Source organism: Dermacentor silvarum, chromosome 1 (assembly GCF_013339745.2).
Source record: "Dermacentor silvarum isolate Dsil-2018 chromosome 1, BIME_Dsil_1.4, whole genome shotgun sequence".
NCBI lineage: Eukaryota > Metazoa > Arthropoda > Arachnida > Ixodida > Ixodidae > Dermacentor > Dermacentor silvarum.
In genome coordinates this window covers 1,737,020-1,762,284 of record NC_051154.1, presented here as the reverse complement: position 1 = coordinate 1,762,284, position 25,265 = coordinate 1,737,020, and the positions used below count along the sequence as shown (strand labels likewise).

Sequence of the window (25,265 nt, the reverse complement as noted above, 5' to 3'; positions counted from 1 at the left end):
GTTCAACTGAAGCCCCAAGGTGCCAAGTAATGTGAGTACAGAGGCCCACTCGGTCTTGTGGCCGACGCCAGCACCCAGTAACTGTCGGGCTACCGCAAGTATAAGCAAGAGTCCTGGTCGTCACAGGGATGACTGAAATTTGAGACGTTGCCTCTATCACACAAGGGACAAGGTAAGGGACAATGCGGTAATCGTCAAGGGACAGGTACCATTCGTCGGCGGTTGGGAACCCCGATCTTCGCATCATGAGGATGCGAAATATTGTGTCACGTGCGACTCTGACATTTCCCCAACTGCCAGCATTGCTTAATGATTTGCCTGAAAGCCCTACAAGCAAGTGAGTAGTGTGCGCGATGCCTTTGAGCATGTGGGCAGCCTTTTTCGCGTTCAGCATCTCCTATTCCACATTTCGGCTGTAATTTACAAGGCGAAACCACAGCGTGGCAGACAATATGGCGAACAGGCAAACCCCTGATGCCACCACTGCACAATCGTCTTAAATAGCGGTCTTCTTTTACGCTCATAAACACCATTCACGTGACAATATTTCGTCAATTAACTGCAAGTAATGTGTTGTCGGGAACCGAGGGGTCGCAGCGGAGCGGCAGAACAAGAGGAACTGTGTAGCAGGCTTTACAACTCGTGCCGCTCATCTTTATATTCGTGGTCTTTTACAACCGGCGCCGGCCTTAGCGTCCCCGCGTTGCGGCGTCGGTGGGCGCTATACCGGGTGTTTCAGCGAACACTTTCAGAAATTCCTAATGATTGCCTTATCATAAGAAGCCAACAAACAATGACACCAAGGACAACATAGGGGAAATTACTTGTACTTACTAATTGAATTAAGGAAATGATAAACTAATGGAAAATGAAAACGGATGAAAAAACAACTGTCCGCAGGTGGGGAACGAACCCACGTCTTCGCATTACGCGTGCGATGCTCTCACCATTGAGCTACCGCGGAGCCGTTTTCCCATCCACTTTCTGGGGTATTTATGTTTTACAACTAGAATTAACCCTGGGAGTGTTAGCCAGCGCCACCACTCACAACCCTAGGGGCGGATGTGGAACATCCTTTCTGCCGCAGGCGTCACGAGCACGTGACCTTTTTGGGTGATGGCAACTGGTCAATAAACCCACATATGCTACCTGAAGGCATCAATGTTGCCGAATTCGAGCCCTCGTTATGTAATGAACGAGAAGAAAGGGAACCGAGGGCCCCTGGGTTCCCTTTCTTCTCGTTCTAATGATTGCCTGTCACAGATAAGACAATTCTATTTCATGAGCTGGTCTACTCGAAGAAGCGGCCATTACTTGCAGAAAAAATTGAAATGCATAATCGACTAATTACCAAAAATTCACTAATAAAGTTTTTTAACTAATTACCTTGTGGCCCAAATTGCAATTTACAAATTCTTGCCGTGGAGTTCGCAAGGCGGATCCACTGGGAACGAATTCTCAGGATTACACTAGTTTCGAGATATTAATTCCCTAACTTTGCGGAGAAATGCATTGACTTTCCAGTTACTTTCTTAGCAAAATGTAGTTTTATGCTTTAAAGCACAAAAGAAACCGGAACGCCAATGCATTTGTCTGAAACGTTCGGGAATTAAAGTCTCGAAAGTGTCATCCTGAGAATTCTTTCCATGGAGTTCGTTCCGTGGAGCTCGCAAGGCGGATAGATAGATAGATAGATAGATAGATAGATAGATAGATAGATAGATAGATAGATAGATAGATAGATAGATAGTTTATTCATGTCAATTTCAATACAATAATCAGGCCTACCAAAGAAAGCCCTTTGAGGCTTTGGTAGGCCTGATTATTACTGCGATTATTATCGCCTTGCAAACTCCACGGCTAGAATTTGTAAATTGCAATATGGGCCATAAGGTAATTAGTCAGTAACTTAATTACTGAATTTTTGTTAATTGGTCGATTCTGCATTTCAATTTTTTGTGCAAGTAATGTCCGCCTCTTCGAGTAGACCAGCTCATGAACTAGAAAGGTGCCATCTGCCACAGGCGACCTTTTAGTATGTTTGAAAGTGTTCGCTGAAACACCCGGTCTACCAAAAGGTGTACCTGTACCGGTGGCCAGTAAATATGACGCCCTCTTGTGAGCATCTTCCTGCACAGCATGCTAAGAGACGACGACACCGAGAAATTTTGCAGTATTCTTGTGTCAGTTCAATTCAGCTTTATTCAACATCTCTCAGATGTTTAGAGCACGGACTAAAAAGCCTGAAACGGCTTGACTGGGTCGGTGCACCAGGGGATGGCATACAGTGGTATAAGTCCCATTCATGTGCACAAGAAACTCAATATGCAGAAAACGCAAAAAACTTCAGAAAACTATATAAGAATGCAAACAGTGCATACAGAAATTCTATAAAATATACAAAAATATTGTTAAAAATTCACCGAATTAGAAATGGAAGAAATCGAGATACACAATTAGTGTTTCAAAAAAACGCTAAAACATTGGAGAGTTATACGGATAAGCTTCGAAGCTCATTATAAGAGATCACTTCTACATCTGTGCCATTTTTGGCCAACTCATTTAACAAGTTAGGTAATGTGTAACTCAGCATTTGCTTACCATAGGTCGTGCGGCATTTGTCAACTTTCCATGTTTCGGGATAGCGTGTGTAGTATGTGGGGGATTTTTTTTTGTCAACCTCGCCAGTGATTTCAGAAGATAATTTTTCTTATTTGTTTCCAGCTTCCGTTGCCGAAGTAGTCTGAAATTGTACATACATTGTACGTTAACAATCTTAAACTTTTATTGCGAATATAGCAATTATATGGACACTTCAACCGGATTTCTGCCGTCGGCGTCGCCGTCGCCGTGAGGTTCCCTATAGATAAAATCTTCGCCGCGCGCCGTATGCCCGAGCGGAAGCGTGCGGGGACGCGCGCTATCACGGAGAGCGAGCGCACTCATCTCCCACGCGCAAGCAAGGAAGCAGGAAGCCAGCGCCGGAGGGAGCGGGGGGGGGGGGGGGGGGGGCGCACTTCTACTCTGCCAACAACCGCGCTCGTCGCTCGTCCGCACCGTCTCTTATCTCCACATGGCTCTGACCTTTATGCGCCGTGCATTCGCCGCTCAGTTTCCGTTGCAGCGATAGACCGCACGTACCTTCGCCCGCTGCGGCGTATGGGCTCGCTGCCAGCGTTTTGACAGTCGTTGTCTGCAGTCATTCAGTGTGATCTATTCGTGTTTGTGCGCGCTCACACCACGCTTGTTCATTCAGTTAGTAATAGTCGGGCCACATTTTCCAACGCACGCTACACATGCAATGCTGCCCGGATCGGCAGTGCAGCACTACAGGTGTGTCCCTTCGCACGCGCTGCCCACGGGAAGCGCTTCTCATCAACACCACCGTATCACACGCGCCTTCTCGTGGTCATCGAGTCTCTCTTCATGTCGGTCTACTTACGCCGCAGCACACCTGCTTACTTAATCAGCTCATGTTTACTACAATTCATATTGCTACCAAAGCCGCTCACCTTACTTCGTATGACATTGCTGTGTTGCTATCGCATTCATTGCTTCGCCCTTAGGGCGAAACTGTGATATTTTTTGAACATGTCCTCTGTGTCACTTAAGTAAGGAGCTTTAAAAACTAGGCGTATTGCACGCTTCTGAAGTGAAAGAAGTTTCTTTACATTTTCTTTTGTGGTTGTTCCCCAAACTAGTGCACCGTAGTTTAGCGTGGAAGAAGATAAAGCATTGTACAGAGAGAGAGAGAGAGAGAGCAAGCGAGAGAGGAAAGGCAGGGAGGTTAACCAGAAGTAAGTTTCCGGTTTGCTACCCTACACTGGGGTGGGGGATAAAGGGGTTGGAAAGAGTGCAAAGAGAGAGAGAGAAACACAAAAAAAAAACACAGGCATAGGTAACAAAAGAGGCGTTCCAATCACAGACGTTCACACAGGCCAGTGGACTTCAGGTACCGCAGGAGCGCTTGCACGGCCTTCTGATGCAATGTTGAGTCGCGTTGATGTTGCAGAATTCTTTCTTCCGATAAAGACTGGTCGTCCAACTGGTTCAGCACGACGAAAAGCGATTGTCTCTGCACACTGTATTGTGGGCACTGATAAAGAACTTGACGAATCGTTTCCGCGTCTCCACAATTGTCACATGCTGCACTGTCGGCCATCCCTATGCGGAACGCGTAGGCATTGGTGAACGCGACGCCCAACCATAGCCTACATAGAAGGGTCGCATCTCTTCGGGGAAGTCTTGTTGGAAGTTGAAGGCTTAAGGTTGGATCCAATCGGCACTCTCTGTCCGCTTCGCAGATCGCTTTCAAGATACGGTCAGCATGGTGGTGCCAGAGTAAGTTTGATCGGTCCGCGCCGCTGTCGGAGTCCTTTGATCACGGTTCATGATGATTCGACACGGATGGACAAGAAGATGAAGAGCGATAACGGCTTAGGATGATCGCAACGCCGTCAGCGTAAAGTCCCCATATAAGAAAAGTACCGCGATCCTATGATCAACGCCGCTTTTCTCTCTCCTGTATCTCCGATTGGACGATGATAGCGCGCGCTTTCACTGCTTTATATTTATATTTTGTTTTTGTTTTTTTCCGCCTCAGAGCCATGTTGAAAGTCCCCTGCGTAGCCGCAATCGCCGGCGGCGGCGGCGGCGGCGCGCGCCCGGTCTGAAAGCTTCAACTTGGGACTTTCTAGGGGCGCCACCGTCGACTTGCTTTCGCAAGCAAAAAGTAAAGAAAACACCAAGCGCTTTAGGAGAGGAGACGGCGGAGGAAAGAGTAGATGGCGGTACTTTTTCATTATAGGGATTTTACGTCAGCGTAGGGTGCCTCGATGCCCAGCGCCGCCGTTCAGGGTGGAGACAACCCCGCTGGCGCCGCCATATTGAATCACACGCGCTCAGACTCACCTACGCTTGCGTTCATAAATAGTGTTACTCGCGGCGCACTTCCAAGTACTTTGCCTTGATGAAGATTTTTTTATCGGTATCGTATCTGCACATCTTTATAACCAATAGCTGTTAACTCGTCGAAGGTCCAAGACCTAAATGTATGGCGCCGGCAACATGCCCCAAGTTGCCTAATACGCACTATTTTTTTTTTTTTGCGCTTCGATGCTTAGCATATAAGGTTTGCGACCCCCTGTGTGTGGAAGTCTTTCTTTTTCGCTGTTGTATTTTGGTTTACACGTCACGCCTCCTTTACCGTAGCCAGCCACTCGCGCACGGCGGTTAGTTTCCCTTGCGTTGCGCGTGCTCTTCGCGTTCGTTGCAATTATTTGACGATATCTACGCGCAATTTTACTTTTTTTGCCAACAAAACTGTGTGCTGACAGGATTAAGCTGGTGTAAAAATAACTGCGATGTGAAAATAAGGTTTAGTTAGTGCTGTAGAGAAAAATGTAACGTAACTTGTCTGTGTCAATCTTGCGTAGTACAGACAAGAAACCAAACGATGCACAAAATACATTTACGTATAATGTCTAGTACAGTCAATCATGAAAGAGATATGTACATGAAAAATTATATGTGCTGTGTGGTGCCTGAAGGTTATGTTGAAAGACGAGATAAAAAAAAATTCGCAAGGTAGGCTCGACACACACAATTCGGGATAGGGAGAGTTTTTTTTTTTTATTTATTCATTACATGGGGGGGGGGGGGTTTCAAGTTAGTAAATCAACCTTATTACACACAATATAAATCGAAAACAAGAATACAAACAAGAAAACGCAACCGCGGGTAATATTAATCAAGATATTCAGCCAGAATACATCAGCTACCATCGAATACGTCGCATCAGCCAAACACATCGATGGCGAGTACAGAACATTTTATAAACAATCATTAGAGCACTGATAACTACATTGAAAAAATAAACAACACTGCATACATATCGCGTACAAAAACCGTAATTGAAACTAAGACAGTCAAATACAGATTGCCAATTGTCACAGCTGTCCCCGATTCGTCGTCGGCGCGAAGTCGATCGACGGGGTAGACAAGCTGGTTGGTCGTTCCGTACGCAAGCGAGCACAGTGAAAAGAGTCAGAGTCAGGAGTAAACAAAAAAACAAAATATTTATCTGCTGATAAATACACACAAGTTAATAAAATACAATGATAAAAAAACACAAGACAGACTAACACACCTGAGCTTAATATACACAATGATAAGGACAAATAAATACGAGCGATTAACAGTAGATATAAAAATGAAACAGTGCGGGGATCAAATACACAAGAATACACTTAACAGTTTTCACTAAAACAAAGTTCAAGAGCAATCAAAGTTCAAAAGAAAACAAATGGTGTCATACGCTTGGCCGGGCAGCAGCAGCAAGTCCATAGACCGTGAAGTCGGTGCACAGAGCTTTCCCGAAGAAGGCTGGCGGTCCGATCTTGTCGAGGTTGATGCGAATTGCTGGGCTGGGTTTCCCGGGAGTCTAGATCCGACGACTTCCCTCAAGCAGGTTGAGCTAACTTGAGGCGGACTACCGAGGACTTCGTTGCAGACGCTGGTTTGACGTCTCGTACGTCAACTAGTTACTTGGAGTTCCGACGCGGCTAGGCGGCCCAGGCGATACTGGACGGCGCTAGCTCCTTGACTACTTCTCCGCAGATTACAGGATCAGCTTCTAGACTGCTCAGCCGGGCCCAAAACCTGCGCTTAAATAGCCTCTCCTTTCCCTAGTTCCCTATGTAGGGAAACTGCCGCTATGTAGAGTTCTCCGAATTCGGGGCTCTTAGCTCCCAACAATCTTGGCCGCGTCCCTTTCACCATGGACGAAGAACCGCAGATTATCCTCGCCCCCAATGTCAAGGGCCAAGGTGGAACCCGGCATACCACGCAGACGTATACGCACACTTCTGGGTCCGTAATCGGCGTGTCGCGTCTGGAATCGAGATGGCAGCCCGAGCGGCCACGACGCTTTTGACGCCCGTAATTCGGCGTGTCGATGTCGAATAAATTATACGCTGCACAGTCCGGAGCCCACGTTTTTGACGCTCGTAATTCGGCGTGTCGTTAATCAGCGTCCAAACCATTCGAAAATATGCCGCTCCTTGACACAGCCCCCCACTTTCAGAATATTATCACATAATATTCACTTACACGAGTGGCATTTTCGAAAACAAGAAAAAGAAGGCCGTTCCATGTATACATAACATTATACATCAAATAACATCGTGTACTATACGAAAAAACAAATAAACAGAGCACTACACGGCCAGGCACACAACACAAAAATTCCCCAACTTCACTGCCGAATTACTCTATATTCTGCTCAAATAATCGGCCCTCACGTTCTCGCTTCCTTTAATGTGGGTGACCGTGAACTGATATTCCTGAAGCAGTAAGCTCCATCGTAGTACCCGGCCGTTCAGTTGTGTCGCCTGCCTGATGTAGCTGAGCGGTTGGTGGTCGGTTTGGACGAAAAAGTGAACACCATACAGGAACATGGAGTATTTCTGGACCCCCCAGACCAACGCCAGACATTCGCGTTCCACTGTGCTATAGGCGGCCTCCCGAGGCAGTAGCTTTCGGCTGGCATAAGCTACGGGGTGGAGCTTGCCCTCATAGGTTTGCATGAGCACCGCTCCCAGGCTCGTGTCCGATGCGTCTGTCCGGAGCACGAAGGGCTGCTGTAAATCCGGAAGTCGCAATATTGGGTCCTTCGAGACTTGGTGTTTCAATTCTTGAAATGCTTCTTCGCATGCTTGTGTCCACTTGACCGAGTTGCTTTTTCCCTTCCGGGTTAATTCCGTGAGGGGAGCGCTGATTTTGGCGTAGCTCGGGATAAATTCCCGGTAGTATCCGGTCAAACCAAGGAAGGAGCGTACCTGCCGCTTCGTTGACGGGCGTGGCGCAGCTTCGATCTTGTCCAGCGTCTTCCCCAATGGTTGCAATATGCCTCGTCCAACTCGATGACCCAGGAAGTCTATCTCCTCCATGCCAAACTCGCACTTACTGGGGCATACTGTTAACCCAGCCGCCTCGATGCGCTGGAAAAGCAGCTCCAGGGAGTTCAGATGTTCTTCCCATGTTTCGGTGGCCACCAGGACATCGTCATAGTAGTGTTCCACACCCGGTACACCGTTCGCAACTTTGCGCATCAATTTCGGAAACACAGCAGGGGCTGTCTTTATTCCGAAGGGCATAAAGCGGAATTGATATAGTCCAGATGTCGTCGAGAAGGCCGTCTTTGCCCTGGATTCCGCCGATAATGAGATTTGCCAGTAGCCCTTCACAAAGTCTAGTTTGGAGAAATACCTCTTCTCTCCAACTGTCGCGAAGACCGCGTCGGCCCGAGTCATGGGTTCGGCGTCGGCCACCAGAACATTGTTCAGGCGCCGAAAATCAATGCACAGCCGGTTCGTACCATCCGGCTTCTTCACCAAAATTACCGGCAAATTGTAGGGGGACTCCGATCTCTCGACAATTCCGAGCCTCTCCATTTCTCGCACCTCCCTTTCTACGCTTTCGCCCGTCGCGAAGGGGAGGGGGTACTGCTTCACGTGGACGGGGTTGTTTGTGGTTAGTTGCAGATTGCAGTAAACCCAGTCGGTTTTGCCCGGGACGTCAGAAAAGATAGGTGCGTGTTTTCTAACAACACTTTGGACCTGTCTGGTCTGTTCAGCATTTAGTTTGTCTGAGAGTTTGACGTCCTTCTCCCCTTCTGATTTCCGTAGTTCGGGGGTAGGGATACTCCCATCGTCGCCCGACTCCAGGACACCGAATGTCGCATTGCACACGTTGGCTGGACGGCAGTCTCTCTCCTCGTGCTTTTTTAGCAAGTTGGCGTGGAATATTTTCCTCCCGATGGCCGTATCGATGATATAGTCGGCCTCTCCTCTCTTCTCCCTGACCTCAAAAGGACCCTTCCGCTGCAGGAGCAGCTTGTTGTTGTCGGTAGGGAGCAAGATCAATACCCTGTCTCCAGGGTGAAACTGTCGTTCCTTTGCCTTGCGGTTGTAAAGTTTCGCGTATCGTGCCCCTGCCTTCTCCAACTCCTCGTGTGCCATTCGGCAAGTTTCCTCCAGTCGGTTCCGAAGGTTGAAGACATGCTGATAGGTCGTCTTTGCTTCATCGCTGAGTTCGGTATTCGTCCACAGTTCCTTCAAAATCGCCAAGGGGCCTCTCACATGTCGGCCGTATAATAATTCAAACGGCGAAAAGCCCATACTGGCCTGGGGGACTTCCCTGTAGGCGAACAGGAGAGGCGCCAGGTAGCGGTCCCAATCTCTCGGCTTTTCTGCGCACATGCGCTTCAACATCAACTTCAAAGTTCCGTTGAACTTTTCCACCATGCCATTGGCCATGGGATGGTACGGGGTGGTGTGGAGCTGGCGCACGGAAAGAAGCCGAGCTACTTCCTTCATTAGGTCTGACGTGAAATTCGTGCCTCGATCACTCAGCACTTCGTTGGGGACGCCAAATCGGGCGAACATCTCGACCAAGGCCTCGGCCACTCGTTCTGTCTCTATGCTGGGTAGCGCCACGGCGTCTGGATAGCGGGTTGCATAATCCATCAGGGTTAGAATGTATCTGTTCCCGTGTTTTGAGGGTGGTTGTATAGGACCCACTATGTCAATAGCCACCCGCTTGAACGGGGTTTCAATTACGGGTGTCCTTCCAAGTGGGACGCGTGGCACTTTGCCCCTAGGAACCGTGCGCTGGCAAATATCGCAAGAAGCGACAAACCTTTTCACATCGGCCGTGATGCCCGGCCATTAGAATTCCTCAGCAATCCAATCCTTCGTCTTCTGGGTGCCCAAGTGGCCGGCCATTATACCGTCATCTGCCGTTTTTAACACCGTGTCTCGGTGGCACTTAGGCACGACGAGCTGACGCACTGACCGTACGTTCTTCTCCGTGTAGCACCGATAAAGCAGCCCGTCTCTCTGTGTGAATTCAACGCTTCCCTTCTCATTTGAGCATGTCTGCTTCTGGTTGATCCTTGTGAAACACTGCTTGAGCGTCTCATCATTTCTCAGCTCGTTCCCGTACCCGTCCTCGCCTGGTAACTCTGCCGTGGCCCCGGGAACCTGGAGTTGGGAAAACCCTTTCGACTGTGCCTGCGCTTGGGCGCGGGTGATAGCTGCCGCCACGGGTTCTTGTTTGGTCTTGGCCCCACCGGCGGATTCTTCGGTCTCGTCTTTCGGATCCTCCGGAGATCGTGCGCCTTCTATATTTCCCACAATTAGGTCATATAGCGGTTCTCGCATACAAAGCGCTGTAAGGAGGCCAGTAAAGTACGGGGTGTCGACTTGGATTCGCGCCTCGGGTAGCATCTTGGCACTTCCGTCAACCAAGTAGACGAGGCTGCTGGCACCCGTTAGCTGTTCCTCGTTCACTAGGTCACTCCTTATGATCACCGTGTTGCACCCTGTGTCTCGCAACACTGATAAGTCTTTCCCTCCCAGGGTCCCCGAAACCACCGGAAGGGCCCTGGCGAGAAATTTTGGTTGCGTCGCCATTATCGCGTTGACGACGGGAACCTTATCCCCATTTCTCAGCTCGAGATATTCGTCGCGTATAGGATCCTGGTGAGCCACTTCGGTGGGGGCGCAAACGCACGATGCCTGGAGTCTATTAGAGCCCTCGGCAGTTGTATGAACGGTGACCCTTTCCACCACACGTGTAACAGACGATGGCCGCGTTGGCCGCGGGCTTGTAGCGGCATAGTTGGGGTGGATGGTTTCCGCGATTGCAGAGGTAACACCGCGGTATCGGCGGGTGACCGGTACCCCTCTTTGCAGTTTCCTGTCTCTCAGCAACGTCGGGACCATCTTTCTTTGTTTTCCCAAGGTTTGCTCCACCCTGAGCTTCCAAGAACTGGTCTGCCAGCTCTAGCATATCCTCTAAAGATTCTGATTTCCTCTCCTTTAAGTAAAGCGACAAATTCGGACCGCAACCATGCAAAAATCGCTCTTTGATCAGCAGTGCGCGAAGGGAAGTGAACTCCGTATTGGTTTTGGACAGTTCGACCCATCTATCGAAATAATGGATTAGCCGAGCCGCATATTGGGTTGCCGTTTCACTCCCCACAGGCTTCTCGTTATTAGAGAGTTTTAGATTAGGGGTACGCAAGCGTAGGGGCCCGCTAGCGCTTGGGGCCGCGGTACTGCGCACGCGCAGACCGGTCCGCGCGTGCGCAGTACCGTGGCCCCAAGTGCTAGCGGGCCCCTACGCTTGCGTCCCCCTAATCTAAAACTCTCTATTGAACTTGTCGCGAAACCCGTCTGCTGTGAAGCGAAAACGCTTCAGGAGAGCGGTCTTCACTTTTGTGTAATCTGCTGCATCGCTCGGCGGTAATCTTCCGTAAACACTAAGCGCTTCTCCGCTTAAACAAGTCGAAAGCGCGGTCGACCACTGGCTTTCGGGTCACTTCTGACCTTTGGCGATACTCTCAAACCGTCGGATAAATGCGTCCAAATCGTCCCTTCTTTCGTCGAAGGGGACGAGAAGCCTGCTAGTATTTATCCGTAAACTGTTCTCCTCCTGTACTTCCAGGTGCTCGTTGCTAGCCCTGCTCTCGTTGCCACTTTGATTAAGCTGAATCCTTAATTGTAACAACTGTATTTCGCGCTCGTCGGCTTCCTTCGCCGCCACTCGCTCTTTCTCTTTTTCCTTTCGCTCTTTCTCCTTTTCCTCTCGGGCCAACGCCCGCTCTTCTCGGGCCTGCCCCTGCGGTTCCGCAACCCATGTCTTCAGCTCGGCGCCCTCTAGGCCCAACTGTTTGCCTAGTTCTACCCACTTCTCGAACTCCATTATCTCCAAAATGCGGCTACACTACCAAAAACCGAGCACTCGCAATTCGCATGCACGTGCGTTCGACACTCACAAGAATGTGTCAGTAGCACTACTCGATCAATATCCACGATTATCGTTCTCTGTTCACCGTGCTGCTTTTTGTACGGAACGTCCTGTTCGCGGACGCCAGTTTATCTCACAGCTGTCCCCGATTCGTCGTCGGCGCGAAGTCGATCGACGGGGTAGACAAGCTGGTTGGTCGTTCCGTACGCAAGCGAGCACAGTGAAAAGAGTCAGAGTCGGGAGTAAACAAAAAAACAAGATATTTATCGGCTGATAAATACACACAAGTTAATAAAATACAATGATAAAAAAACACAAGACAGACTAACACACCTGAGCTTAATATACACAATGATAAGGACAAACAAATACGAGCGATTAACAGTAGATATAAAAATGAAACAGTGCGAGGGTCAAATACACAAGAATACACTTAACAGTTTTCACTAAAACAAAGTTCAAGAGCAATCAAAGTTCAAAAGAAAACAAATGGGGTCATACGCTTGGCCGGACAGCAGCAGCAAGTCCATAGACCGTGAAGTCGGTGCACAGAGCTTTCCCGAAGAAGGCTGGCGGTCCGATCTTGTCGAGGTTGATGCGAATTGCTGGGCTGGGTTTCCCGGGAGTCTAGATCCGACGACTTCCCTCAAGCAGGTTGAGCTAACTTGAGGCGGACTACCGAGGACTTCGTTGCAGACGCTGGTTTGACTTCTCGTACGTCAACTAGTTACTTGGAGTTCCGACGCGGCTAGGCGGCCCAGGCGATACTGGACGGCGCTAGCTCCTTGACTACTTCTCCGCAGATTACAGGATCAGCTTCTAGACTGCTCAGCCGGGCCCAAAACCTGCGCTTAAATAGCCTCTCCTTTCCATAGTTCCCTATGTAGGGAAACTGCCGTTATGTAGAGTTCTCCGAATTCGGGGCTCTTAGCTCCCAACAATCTTGGCCGCGTCCCTTTCACCATGGACGAAGAACCGCAGATTATCCTCTCTCCCAATGTCAAGGGCCAAGGTGGAACCCGGCATACCACGCAGACGTATACGCACACTTCTGGGTCCGTAATCGGCGTGTCGCGTCTGGAATCGAGATGGCAGCCCGAGCGGCCACGACGCTTTTGACGCCCGTAATTCGGCGTGTCGATGTCGAATAAATTATACGCTGCACAGTCAGGAGCCCACGTTTTTGACGCTCGTAATTCGGCGTGTCGTTAATCAGCGTCCAAACCATTCGAAAATATGCCGCTCCGTGACAGCAATGTTTTTCACTTCGAAAATATAATCCATGATGATGTATCGCTGTTGACTTTAACAGACGGCGCCCATCCTGTCGATTTCCCTCGTACTGGTCCTCTTCAAAGTGTTTCTAAGTAGAAGTAAAACAACAAAAGTGATTATTGATATGAAAAGTTGCCTTGTAAATACAGAGAACCCATTACAGTGCTTAAAAATAAATTTTCGCAGAAGTAATGCTGTATTACCTCGCTTCACACGTTTCGAATAAATGCACAGGCTACAACAGACACCATGCCAGAAAGCGCCGAAACATTTTGGTCCCATGATGCCCCTTAACTCTACTACACCTGGGCATACCGTGCACAGGCATTTAAAGACCGTCACAGTACCCACTACGATCGGGAATGAGCACGAATGACCATCGGCTTACGAGCACCACGCTACAAATATATTCGTCTAAAAAATCAGCTATATAACGTAACAAACTGAGATCCGCAAGATATCTGCTGAGAAATCAGAGAAAATCACAATGCTTCGCTTGCCACGTACAAAACAGCCGCTCTCCCCAGAAGAAGCACTGCGTTCTTTAGTCCCAAATAACCAGTAGCGAAAAAAGAAACTGAGGAAAAAAAAAAGAAACAAGAGACACACGATGTGTGCTTCCCGTGAAAAAGTAAAATAGGTGGTTTACATGACGATTTGTAGCTAATGTAAGGCTATTTCGCGGCGAAGCATTTTCGTCAGTCCTTAAAATAAGTGTACTACTCGCATAGACTGCGCCGATCAAAACGGCAAAAAGCCTATGCGACGCGCGTTCGCAAACCATAGGCTACTCAGACAGCATCGGTGCAGTGCTTAGTTCGTGAGCGAGGATCAGTGAATACTTTCTTATTTAAATGAAAAACACGGTGCGATAGTCTAAACTTTCTTGACACTTACCTCGCAAATGTAGGAGCTATCCGTTGCCTTCCAGTGATACTGCTTTACTTGAGCTTCCCATCTCTTCCTTCGCTCTGGGTCCCGGGGGAAGCGTAAACAACGAAGCCCTTTACGCGTTGATCCGGTGCACTTGGGAACACAACAGCCCGTCATGTCGACTCGATGCACTTGACAAGCTTGTCATTCATGCGGCTGAACACTGTCCAGCAAGTAGAAGCGTCAGCGAAGCATCCCCGCGCACTGTGTCTCGAACTAAGCACCGGCACCAAGCACTCGCAACCGCTCGCTGTGACTCAAGATGGCGTCGCAGCGAGAAAGCGGCGGCGCGGGTGCGGTCAAAGGATGGCACCACCCTGAACGGCGGCGCTGGCATCGAGGCACCCTACGTCAGCGTAGCTGGCGCCGCCACCGGCAGTACTTTGCTTGCGTTATCAATGCACCTTGCGCCGCCGCCGTCCGCAGCAGCTCGTGTCGCCCCAGAGCTGTCGTTTGTACTGGACGGATCAATGTCATAACACTGATAATGACATCGGACTGCGTGGAGATGGCATAATGCTTACGCATACAATTCCCGGAGGAGTTTCTGCGTGTATTTTTTTTTTCTTTCGAGACAGTCATTATCAGCCTATATTTATGTCCACTGCAGGACGAAGGCCTCTCCCTGCGATCTCCAATTACCCCTATCTTGTGCTAGCTGATTCCAACTTGCATCTGCAAATTTCCTAACTTGATCACCCCACCTAGTTTTGGTATCCATTCAGTAACTCTATTGGTCCACCTGTTATCCATCCTACGCATTACATGGCCTGCCCAGCTCCATTTTTATTGCGATAGCAATTATATGGACACTCCAAAGTGGATTTCTCCCGTCGGCGTCGTCACGGGATTTCTCACGGGATTTCTCCCGTAAGGTTCTGTATGACGTCGACGGCAATGAAATCGTCGCCGCGCTCCGGACGCTGTTGTCGCCGCGCTCCGGACGCTGTGAGTGAAAGGGCGCGAGGGTCGCGCGCTTTCACGGGGAGCGAACGCACGTCGGAGAGCAAACGCGCGTTCTGCACCGAGCTCCCTGAAGGGCTTCAGAATTAAGCGTCTTTTTCCTCCTTTACAATCACCTTATATTGAGAGCAAACGCGACTTCTTCCGCCGCGCGGAGGGAGGGAGGGGAGGCGACATTTAGCTGCGGTACCAAATGCGTATTTGTATAAAAACGTTGCTAGGCGAGAAGGTGGGTAAGATTTCCGACGCTGCTCGACGAGTGTCCCATGCATTCAATTTCTGATCCCGTCGAAAACCTCCGAGCCGCCCCCAGAGGCACCGGCAACAGTCACCAAGGACGCGCGCATTCGGAGCGAACGCGGGCAAAACGCCATCGGCGTCGACAACAGTTCTGCGCGTTGCTGGTGCTGCTGAATGTCCAAGTTTATACAGCTGATAAAACTACTATGCTTACTCCGTATAGCTCTCTACTAATTTGCTATTGCAATTGATACTTCGCCTTCCAGGTGAAACTGCGACATGTTTTTTTCTCTGAATGTCAATCTCCGTAATCTCTATAAAGAAATTATTGCATAAAAATAGACTAAATTCAAAAGAAAAATACTTTCACGGAAGTGGGTTTCGCAGCTACGACCTCACGCTCAGAAGCCGAGTGTCTTACCCACTGGGGTAAACGAGCTGTCCCTTTGATAGCATGTACTCTGCTTTATAACATCATGCTACTTGGACCAAAATTTACAAGCCCGGCGTGACAAAAGCGGTGACGTCGCAATCACCGGAGCGTCCCCATTAGATTCTACGGCAGTCGGGTAAGCTAGCATGACGTCACGGATCGAAGTGCACCGGCCTTGTGTTATCTAGGAGGCGTTGGCCAAGCGGCTCAACGCGCTCGCGAGGAACTCGAAGGACCGCTCAGCGCTGTTCAGTTCACAACTATTAACAAGTGCTTAGGTTTCCTCGATTTTCTTTTTTTGCTCAGTGGGTCATTTGATGCTTTCGCATCAAAGAATGAGAACAACATTTCACGAGGGCACTGGGCAAATCGTCGGCTCCAGCCCCGTTTGAAGGTTGTAAACCGCTCAGGAAAATAAACTCAAGTGAACCGCTTAGGAGCACTACTGTACCACGGGGTGCAATTACCAAATCGTCCATGGCTGTTACGGGACTTCTATCTAACTCATAAACTTCATCAGGACTAATTTGGAGGGGAAAATGTAGAAAAACTATTATGCGGATCCCACGCACTTTGAGAATTGATGTAAGTGAAGCTTTCTGTGCTGTTTGCTTCACTAATTAGCGGTGATGTTGACGTCGAAAGTTTAATTCCTTCAGTGTTTAGTCGAATAAGAGAGTGGTGAGTTGATACTAAACGTTACCTTGCGAGCACTACGGCTGTTTGTCTGCATAGTACAGAGAACATACAGGGAGACGTGTTTGCTTGAAGCGTTGTTGTGCGCCATTTTCCACAAGCTCCTAGAAACTTAGCTTTGTCATTGCTTCACACGGCACATGTCACCGTGGCAGAAGTGTTAAATGCTAATCGAATTATGGTTCTGAACGTGGCAAAACCACAATCGAACTGCGGCCGTAGTGGTGGATAACCCCCCCCCGCGACATCGAGCTACCACGGCTTGTGTTGATTTCACGTACGACGGTTCCTTAGGGTCGTCTACGGTGCTTTAATGCAAATTTGCGTCTGCATGCCGTGCGCTTGACGAATTCGCATGGTGTTTATTTTTGAGAAATAACAGAAACGTACCCTTGAAAGTCATCCACTTTGGCCGCAACCTCGCCCGCTCTCCCCCCGTGTATGGGAACTGCAATCGAACAGTGAAGTACGCCGTAGGGGTGGATAAACTTTGACCCCCCCCCCCCCCCCCCCGTGGGCTTGTCCTGCACCTAAATCCACTTTGTATTTCGGCCCCGTCGAAACGCGGTCGGGATCGAACCCGCGACATCGAGCTACCACGGCGTGTGTTCATTTCACGTACGACGGTTCCTTAGGGTCGTCTACGGTGCTTTAATGCAACTTTGCGTCTGCATGCCGCGCGCTTGGCGAATTCGCTTGGCGAATTCGCATGGTGTTTATTTTTGAGAAATAACAGAAACGTACCCTTGAAAGTCATCCACTTTGGCCACAACCTCGCCCGCTCTCCCCCCGTGTATGGGAACTGCAATCGAACAGTGAAGTACGCCGTAGTGGTGGATAAACTTTGACCCCCCCCCCCCCCCCCCCCCGTGGGCTTGTCCTGCACCTAAATCCACTTTGTATTTCGGCCCCGTCGAAACGCGGTCGGGATCGAACCCGCGACATCGAGCTACCACGGCGTGTGTTGATTTCACGTACGACGGTTCCTTAGGGTCATCTACGGTGCTTTAATGCAACTTTGCGTCTGGATGCCGTGCGCTTGACGAATTCGCATGGTGTTTATTTTTGAGAAATAACAGAAACGTACCCTTGAAAGTCATCCACTTTGGCCGCAACCTCGCCCGCTCTCCCCCCGTGTATGGGAACTGCAATCGAACAGTGAAGTACGCCGTAGTGGTGGATAAACTTTGACCCCCCCCCCCCCCCCCCCGTGGGCTTGTCCTGCACCTAAATCCACTTTGTATTTCGGCCCCGTCGAAACGCGGTCGGGATTTAACCTGCGACATCGAGCTACCACGGCTTGTGTTGATTTCACGTACGACGGTTCCTTAGGGTCATCTACGGTGCTTTAATGCAACTTTGCGTCTGGATGCCGTGCGCTTGACGAATTCGCATGGTGTTTATTTTTGAGAAGTAACAGAAACGTACCCTTGAAAGTCATCCACTTTGGCCGCAACCTCGCCCGCTCTCCCCCCGTGTATGGGAACTGCAATCGAACAGTGAAGTACGCCGTAGTGGTGGATAAACTTTGACCCCCCCCCCCCCGTGGGCTTGTCCTGCACCTAAATCCACTTTGTATTTCGGCCCCGTCGAAACGCGGTCGGGATCGAACCTGCGACATCGAGCTACCACGGCTTGTGTTGATTTCACGTACGACGGTTCCTTAGGGTCATCTACGGTGCTTTAATGCAACTTTGCGTCTGCATGCCGTGCGCTTGACGAATTCGCATGGTGTTTATTTTTGAGAAATAACAGAAACGTACCCTTGAAAGTCATCCACTTTGGCCGCAACCTCGCCCGCTCTCCCCCCGTGTATGGGAACTGCAATCGAACAGTGAAGTACGCTGTAGTGGTGAATAAACTTTTTAACCCCCCCCCCCCCCCCCCTGGGCTTATCCTGCAACTAAATCCACCTTGTATTTCGGACGGGGGCTTGTCCTGCACCTAAATCCACTTTGTATTTCGGCCCCGTCGAAACGCGGTCGGGATCGAACCCGCGACATCGAGCTACCACGGCGTGTGTTCATTTCACGTACGACGGTTCCTTAGGGTCGTCTACGGTGCTTTAATGCAACTTTGCGTCTGCATGCCGCGCGCTTGACGAATTCGCATGGTGTTTATTTTTGAAAATAACAGAAACGTACCCTTAAAAGTCATCCAGCTTGGCCGCAACCTCGCCCGCTCTCCCCCCGTGTATGGGAACTGCAAGCGAATAGCGGCTGTCATTTACTAATTTCGTAAGAAAAACAACGCGAGGAGCAATCCTTGGAGAGTTACGACGTTGATCGTTCTTCCCAGTGAAAAAATTCACTAAGATCTTGTAAACAACGCTTCAAGGCACAACTCAGACATTGTATCGTGCCTGCCTATCAATCGCAACGCATGTGTTTCCATTTTTTTACTTAGCTTAAAAAATCAAGTCCACAAGAAAACAATCATTTGCAGTCTAGCGCTTGTGCGGAAGGCCGGCCTGACCGCCACAGAGCGTTTCAAAAGTGGTCCCAGGCAGGCGTAAACATGCTTTGACTTTGTGATGGCGCAGGTGCTGGCTGTGAAGATTGAGTTGGCTCGCAGCGGTGGCTTGCCAGCAGCTGGCATCGCTACTCGTGCGAGGACACGGGACCAGGGTTCGTAGAGCAGCATCGCTTCGTGGGAACGCGTGCTGTCGCCGCGTGGAGGTGAGTGGGTTCACGTGCCTCCACTGGACAAAACAGTGCTTATGACGGCTCACGCAGGGACTGGACTGCGCTGGCGTAGCTCCTGAGCGGCGGCGAGATCATCCCATGAGCACGAGATGATGAACTTTCAATAGCCAACTGTAGCAACAACACCTGCTATTTTTAATAATGTTAAATAGTGCTACCTGTTGGAAGGGGAATCCAACACGTCCGCGCAACGCAGAAAAAGAGCTGAAGCTGCGTTGGAATAAAAATTATTTTGAGAGACTTGCTGTCTTGTGTAAATCAACGCGTAGACGGAAAAATAATGACTTGTAGCTGTTGGCAGCATGGTGCTACAATGAAAAGGCATGCTTATCTTACTATTATTCATTTATAATACTACAAGTTCGAAGTGTTACCGGAGTGTGAAAAAAGATACAAAAAATATACAGTGCAACATATACAACGTAGGGATAAAGGGGTGCCAACAGCGCTACACCTCCGCACATCGTGCCGGTCAACCGCGGTCCGGTTGAAACTCCAGGAAACAATGGATGACAAATACGCGTACAGTAGGAGAACATTGAATAAGCTTGCAACTAACACTTCCAGTAGGCCAGCTCGCTATAGGTTACATCCCTGAGGGATTCCTCGAAGAGAATGCGCTAGGTAAAACGAGGCTTTCGACTTACCAGCTGAGGGCGGCGTCTGTCATGGCAAGAAGGCGGTACCCACGTGCGGCAAGACGGGTGCGGCGGCGGAGCCTTCCGCACTGACCGGCGGCTGAAAACCTAGCAAGCTCCGCAATGTTGGAGGGATCTAACGTGGCTGCCGATTTCTGCGAGAGGAAGATTTCCCCCTTCCCCTAAACCTGGTGGCGCTTGCGACATTTCGCGCGCGTGCAACCGTCATGGGAGACGCGTACAACAGCACAACACAAGTCGCATAGAATACGTACGTAAAAAATCTCAGGACACCTAATTACGCTCTTCTTATCAGTTGTGAATGCGAAACAATTCATCTATACAATAGAACGCCGCTACCTTTACCATAGCTCGCTGCTGGCTCGAGCGAGCAGCCCGCGTGCCACCGACGCGTCCTGCGCGACGAGAGGCACGCGGCTGCCCCAGCGGCCGGCTTCCGAAAGCGAGGTTGTGTCGCGGCCCTCACGGCAGGAGGCTGTGATCCGTCGAGGCGCGCTCGTGACATGGGACTTCAGGTGCCGTTTCGCTGCTACAGACGCCGGCGTTTTCGCTCAATGGACCATCCGGATAAAAAAAGTGGGCATATCACAGGCACTGTGACAATCGACGTTATGCAAAGCAAGGCATCTGGCTATGCAGTATTGTTTAGGGTTTTGCAGAGGTTGACCAATGTGTTTGTGTAAATCCAGCATTTTTCTGTGTGACGCGAATACAGTCAACTAGAATTAACGCGAGTGCATGTGTGTGACGACAGCAGGAATACGGCGACGATGGTAACGACAATTGCATGGTTTATGCGAACGACCGAATTGATGTGAATGAGCAGGCGCGAGATGGGCAAGGAACGCAGAAACTAAATGCTCACGGACACCACCAGCACGTGCTATCATTTGGAGGACACGTGACTTGACGGAGAAACTGTAGCGCAACATAAAGCCCTTTATAGTCATTCGCACGAGTGGCGTGGTGCATTGCTTGCCTTGGCCAAGCCATGACGACGCTGCCATAGTGAAAATAGGTGCAGCGTTGTCATACTCGGAGACTATGTGAAGCAGGAGGGAGCAGGCGGCCTAGTAAGACGAGAAGGGCCGTGAAAGTCCGGTACGAGCTTCGGGAGCAACGAGGAGGCTGCGCGTTGTAGTCCGGCGTTCGGAAATCAGCGCTTGTGGGAATCTTGCCTTCCAATCGCTGTTTGAACGGATGCAACCACCACTCGGTGTTATGCTCAACTCGAGCGCAGATGACACGCAAGAATCAGAGGCGAGAATAGGATTATGAACCTAGAATGATGATGCAATTACACCGTGAAAGAACGCAAGGCGTGTAGACGCAGACACAAGAGAACCAGACAACACAAACACCAACTCTCAACACGATAGTTGATAGTCAATGTTTGTGTTGTCTGGTTCTCTTGTGTCCCTGTCTGCATGCCTTATCTTCTTTCACCATGAATTCCTCCTAACTAGCTAAATTTTCTCTAGTTCTATGATTCAATGATCATAACGGCAACAAGAACATAGCTTAACAAAACTCGTTACGGGGCTAGTTGGTGATACAATATTTTTCACAGCGGAGCTGTATATATCTACCCTCCTATGAATTTTACAGCGAAGCTGTTTATGCCGACCTTGTGCCGTCGTCGTCGCAGTTCGCTAAAAGGGGGCCTCGTGACTTAGCGGCAGAGGAGAGGAAAGCTCAACAGGGGGAAAGGGGTTGGATTGGCCCCTTTCCCCCTGTTAGAATGCTGTGAGAGGGTGCAGATGAAAAGTAGAACGGGGAGAGGGGGGTTGGCGTAAGTCGCGCCGTCCAATACTCGCGTTGTAGGGGGAGGCCATGAGGCGCGCCAACCAATGGCGGTGTAGGAAAAACAAGTGGAAGTTTCGCCCGAAAGGCGAAGCATCGATTGCGATAGCAAATTAGTGACAGCTATACAAAGTAAGGATAGTCGTTTTATCAGCCGTATAAACTTGTAAACATAGGCATACTAACTAAACTAACATGCATGGTGTCACGCACGCACAAGCAAACATGAACGCATCTCACCCGATGACCGCGGAAACTGGCTGTCAAAACGCTGAAGTGAGTCCAGCAAGCGAATTGAGTCTTGTGCCGGCGCTCGCATCAACGCGATCTTAGGCCGCGAAAACACATGGAGGGCGGACTCTGCCTCCGCCGCAGATGTCTTTCACGATACAGCCGCGCGGGCGGCCGCTCCCCGCGAAGCTTTCCAGCCCGGCGGGAGCGCGCGGCCGCCTCCCTACCCTCCCTCCGGAGCGTTGTGGCCACTGGAAGGCTGCGCTTCCTTCCCGCTTCCCGCCCTTGTGTCCCGCGATTGCCGGCTCACCGTCGCATGTTTCCACTCGCACATACAGCGTATGGCGTGCGGCGACGATCTTATCGCCCGTGAACTTTATACAGGCCGTCACGGCGACGATGACGGCGGAATTTCGTATAGAGTGTTCATATATTTGCTATCGCAATAAAAGTAGGTCAACGGAAGAGTGGGGTATGAAAGGAGTTCGCTTTACCGTTGGTTGTGTACATGCACGAATGAGGCAACGCGCAGAGCTGCTGCCCACGCCTTCCGAGTTTCCTGCTACAGTTGTACATACGTAGCTTTGGATTAGTGGTTCCGCACATTCAATCCCAGGTACAACTATGGAAAGACCACGAGAAATGCGTACACTTGAGGAACAAGCTGCCTACCGCAAGCGTCAGCGAAAATTGGCTCTTGAGCTGACTCGTCGCTTGCTCTCACTTCTGGCGCACAAAAAATGGGTGGCGCAACTTGCACGCGAAAAAAAAGCACGGCAAAACACAGATAGAAACCTCACGCAAAAAAAGATGCACTGAGAGAACCGCGAACGAGCACTCCTAAAGCATGGACACCACGCGAAGCACGCAAAAGTTAAAATGAGTTGAAATAATGGTGAAACAAAAGACTTACAATATACACTACTTGCGAAGGTTGACTTACATGGTGTAACACTCGGTGCACTAACACAGTTTCGCTGTTCGACCATTTTCACGGAGTGGAAGGGGCGGTGATTTTTTTCAACGTCCGTGCCCCAGAACTCCCGCGCCCTGTATGAGCAGACAAAGCAAACCAATAAGGCATGTCGTGACAACTTGCGTAGAAAAAATTACTCCATCTCCCGCTAAAGGGAACCATGTCTGGATGAGAAGCAGCGGGGTGATGGTTAGCTTGAGCGGGAGATGGTTTCGCGGCAGCGGCCCGAGGGCTCATCGCTGCGCTGCACAGGAGAGAGAGTGAGGCGCGCGCGCTCCGTCATTTTCATACCGCGGAACTACCGTGGGACCCCCAGCGGAGTTTGCAGCTGTCGCACCACCTGTCGAGCGCGCCGCTCCGGATTCCTAGAGGAGAGAAAGGGGGAAGCGTAGGAGAGGAGAGAGAGGGGGAGGGCATGCGCTGTGGTGGCGTGGGACGCGGGCGCCGCTCCGTACAGGATTCCTAGAGGAGAGAAAGGAGGATCGTAGGAGAGGAGAGAGAGGGGGAAGGGACGCGCATGCGCTGTGGGGGTGTGGGACGCGGGACAACAGACAGAGCCGCCGGCAAGAAATGCTTCGCATTAAAAAATAGGAAACTGGCGGCGAGTAGCAGCGAAGATCGTGCCCGAGACGCTGCCCGTAAGCGGCAGGCTTGATCGGAAGACGTGCCGAAAAGCGGAGAATGAGTCGAAGCGACGCAGTTACCACGACAGTGAATTCGACGAGCATGAGGGTGCGTCTGCGAAATTTCAGAGGGAGTTTCTGGACAGACTTTCGGATTCAGTTGTGCGGTGTGTGATAGACTGTGGTTCGAGAACGATTTGATGGTCATAGGTAACGTTCGAGGTGTCGCGAAGCGTGAATATAATGCGGTTTTGACAGCTACCCCAGCTCCTGACTTGGCCAGCTGTTCGGTGTGGCTGTGCAGAGGGAGCGACAATGGCCGTAGCGCGCATCGATTATTTGGTGTGACAGGTGGTTGCTATGAATGCACCCGCTGCATTTCCGCGCCTGCGCAAAGAAATGAATAGACAGTATGTTGCGTGCGCTGGTATGGGGAGGCCGCGTGTAGTGCTAACTGCCGAAGAACAGCTCCGCTGGTAGCCCACTTTCACAGAGTGGAATGGCTGCGATTTTTAAGGCGAAAACCTTAGGTGTGTATGTTGGCTGTGCCCTTGGCGGTGACATTGACGAAACTGCGCCTTGACGAAAAAAACCCCTCGGCGCTGCTCCGCGTAGTAACACCTGCAAGTGAACGAAAAAAGTCACAGGCCTGCGCGGCACACGCAGCACAGTCACAGCGTAAGCTGGTGGAGCGGCTCAAGAGTATCTCCACTTTGGGCACCACGCACAACAAGGTCTTCGCGGCAGTCGGTTCGCCTCGTTTTGACGAGAACGGTCTGAACTGTCCGCCCGCCGTCGACGGCGAGCTGCGGCTTGTAATGCTCTCTGCACAGCAGTCTGCTGAGCCCGATCAAGCCTTACAACTGCAACTTACATGTCGGGCGCGCCGCGTTTGCAGGCACCTTAACTAGATGGCGCCACCACACTGGCGGAGGCTGGGCAGCTCGGGAGCACGTTGATTGCGTGCCTCGTCTGAATCGCATATCGTCGTCTGCGCCTGCGGACACTGCGTTTGCAGGTATCTTACCTAGATGGTGCCACCATACTGGTGGAGGCTCGAGTCGTCTCCCCCTGCGGGCTTGCATTAAGGGTATTTTCCGCGATCCGATGGCAAGCGTTTGCGTGGCTCAGTGGTAGAGTATCCGGCTCCCACGCAGTGGGCGCGGGCTCGATCCCGGCGGAAATCCGGTACTTTTTTCGCGTTTCCGGCGATAGCGGTTACGCGGCGGGAGCGCGTAACCGCTATCATCATCGCGACCTGAAATGCCTATTGGAGTGAGAACATAACAGCTTACGCTGTAAAACGAATGCGCGCGCAGGCAGTGCTGTGGCATCCTTTCTACGACCAGTTGCACTGGTTCGCGAGTACCGACAGGCGTTCCTTCTGAGGCACCAAGCTGCAAACGGTGTGTGCTCGTGAAAAAAAAATTCCTTTAAAAAAAGTTTGGCTTGTGTGGGCGATGAACATGGTGCACCTTAATTGCTCCTCATTTGTCGTACAAAAGGGTTGACCTAATGGCACGGCTCGTTAGTCTTGCAAGAAGTCTGATCCCGATTGCCTTAACAAGTGTTCGGCTGTCATTCCACATTTTTAACACTTTTGGCAGCTTGAGGTACTACGTTAAGTGTTCACATGTGGCCTTCAGGAGGTCGCCTTAGTGCCACACGTCTACTTCCCTTTGCGGCTCGTTATGTCTTGCGAGAAGTCTAGCCCTGATTGTATAAGTTAATGGATTACCAATATGTCTTACAAAGAAGTCTAATCCTGATTGTATAACTTCATGAATTACCAAATGTGCAGCATGAGAAGAAAGGGAACCGAGGGGCCCGATTTTCATTAATCATATCATAGGAAGCCAACAAACAATGACACATAAGACAATAAGGGAAATTGCTTGTACTTAGTAAGGGATG

General features: G+C 50.3%; 1 protein-coding gene across 1 annotated transcript in view; it reads left to right on the top strand.

Annotated features, from left to right (window-relative positions):
* Positions 1 to 19,292, top strand: part of LOC119456099 (octopamine receptor beta-2R) — a 224,656-nt gene extending 205,364 nt beyond the window's left edge. Inside the window, exons 2-3 of the mRNA XM_037717702.2 lie at positions 18,897 to 19,032; positions 19,090 to 19,292. Coding sequence (XP_037573630.1) covers positions 18,897 to 18,916 — 20 coding nt within the window. The 3' untranslated portion in view covers positions 18,917 to 19,032; positions 19,090 to 19,292. The remainder of the gene's footprint in view (positions 1 to 18,896; positions 19,033 to 19,089) is intronic.
* Positions 19,293 to 25,265: the final 5,973 nt, after the last annotated feature.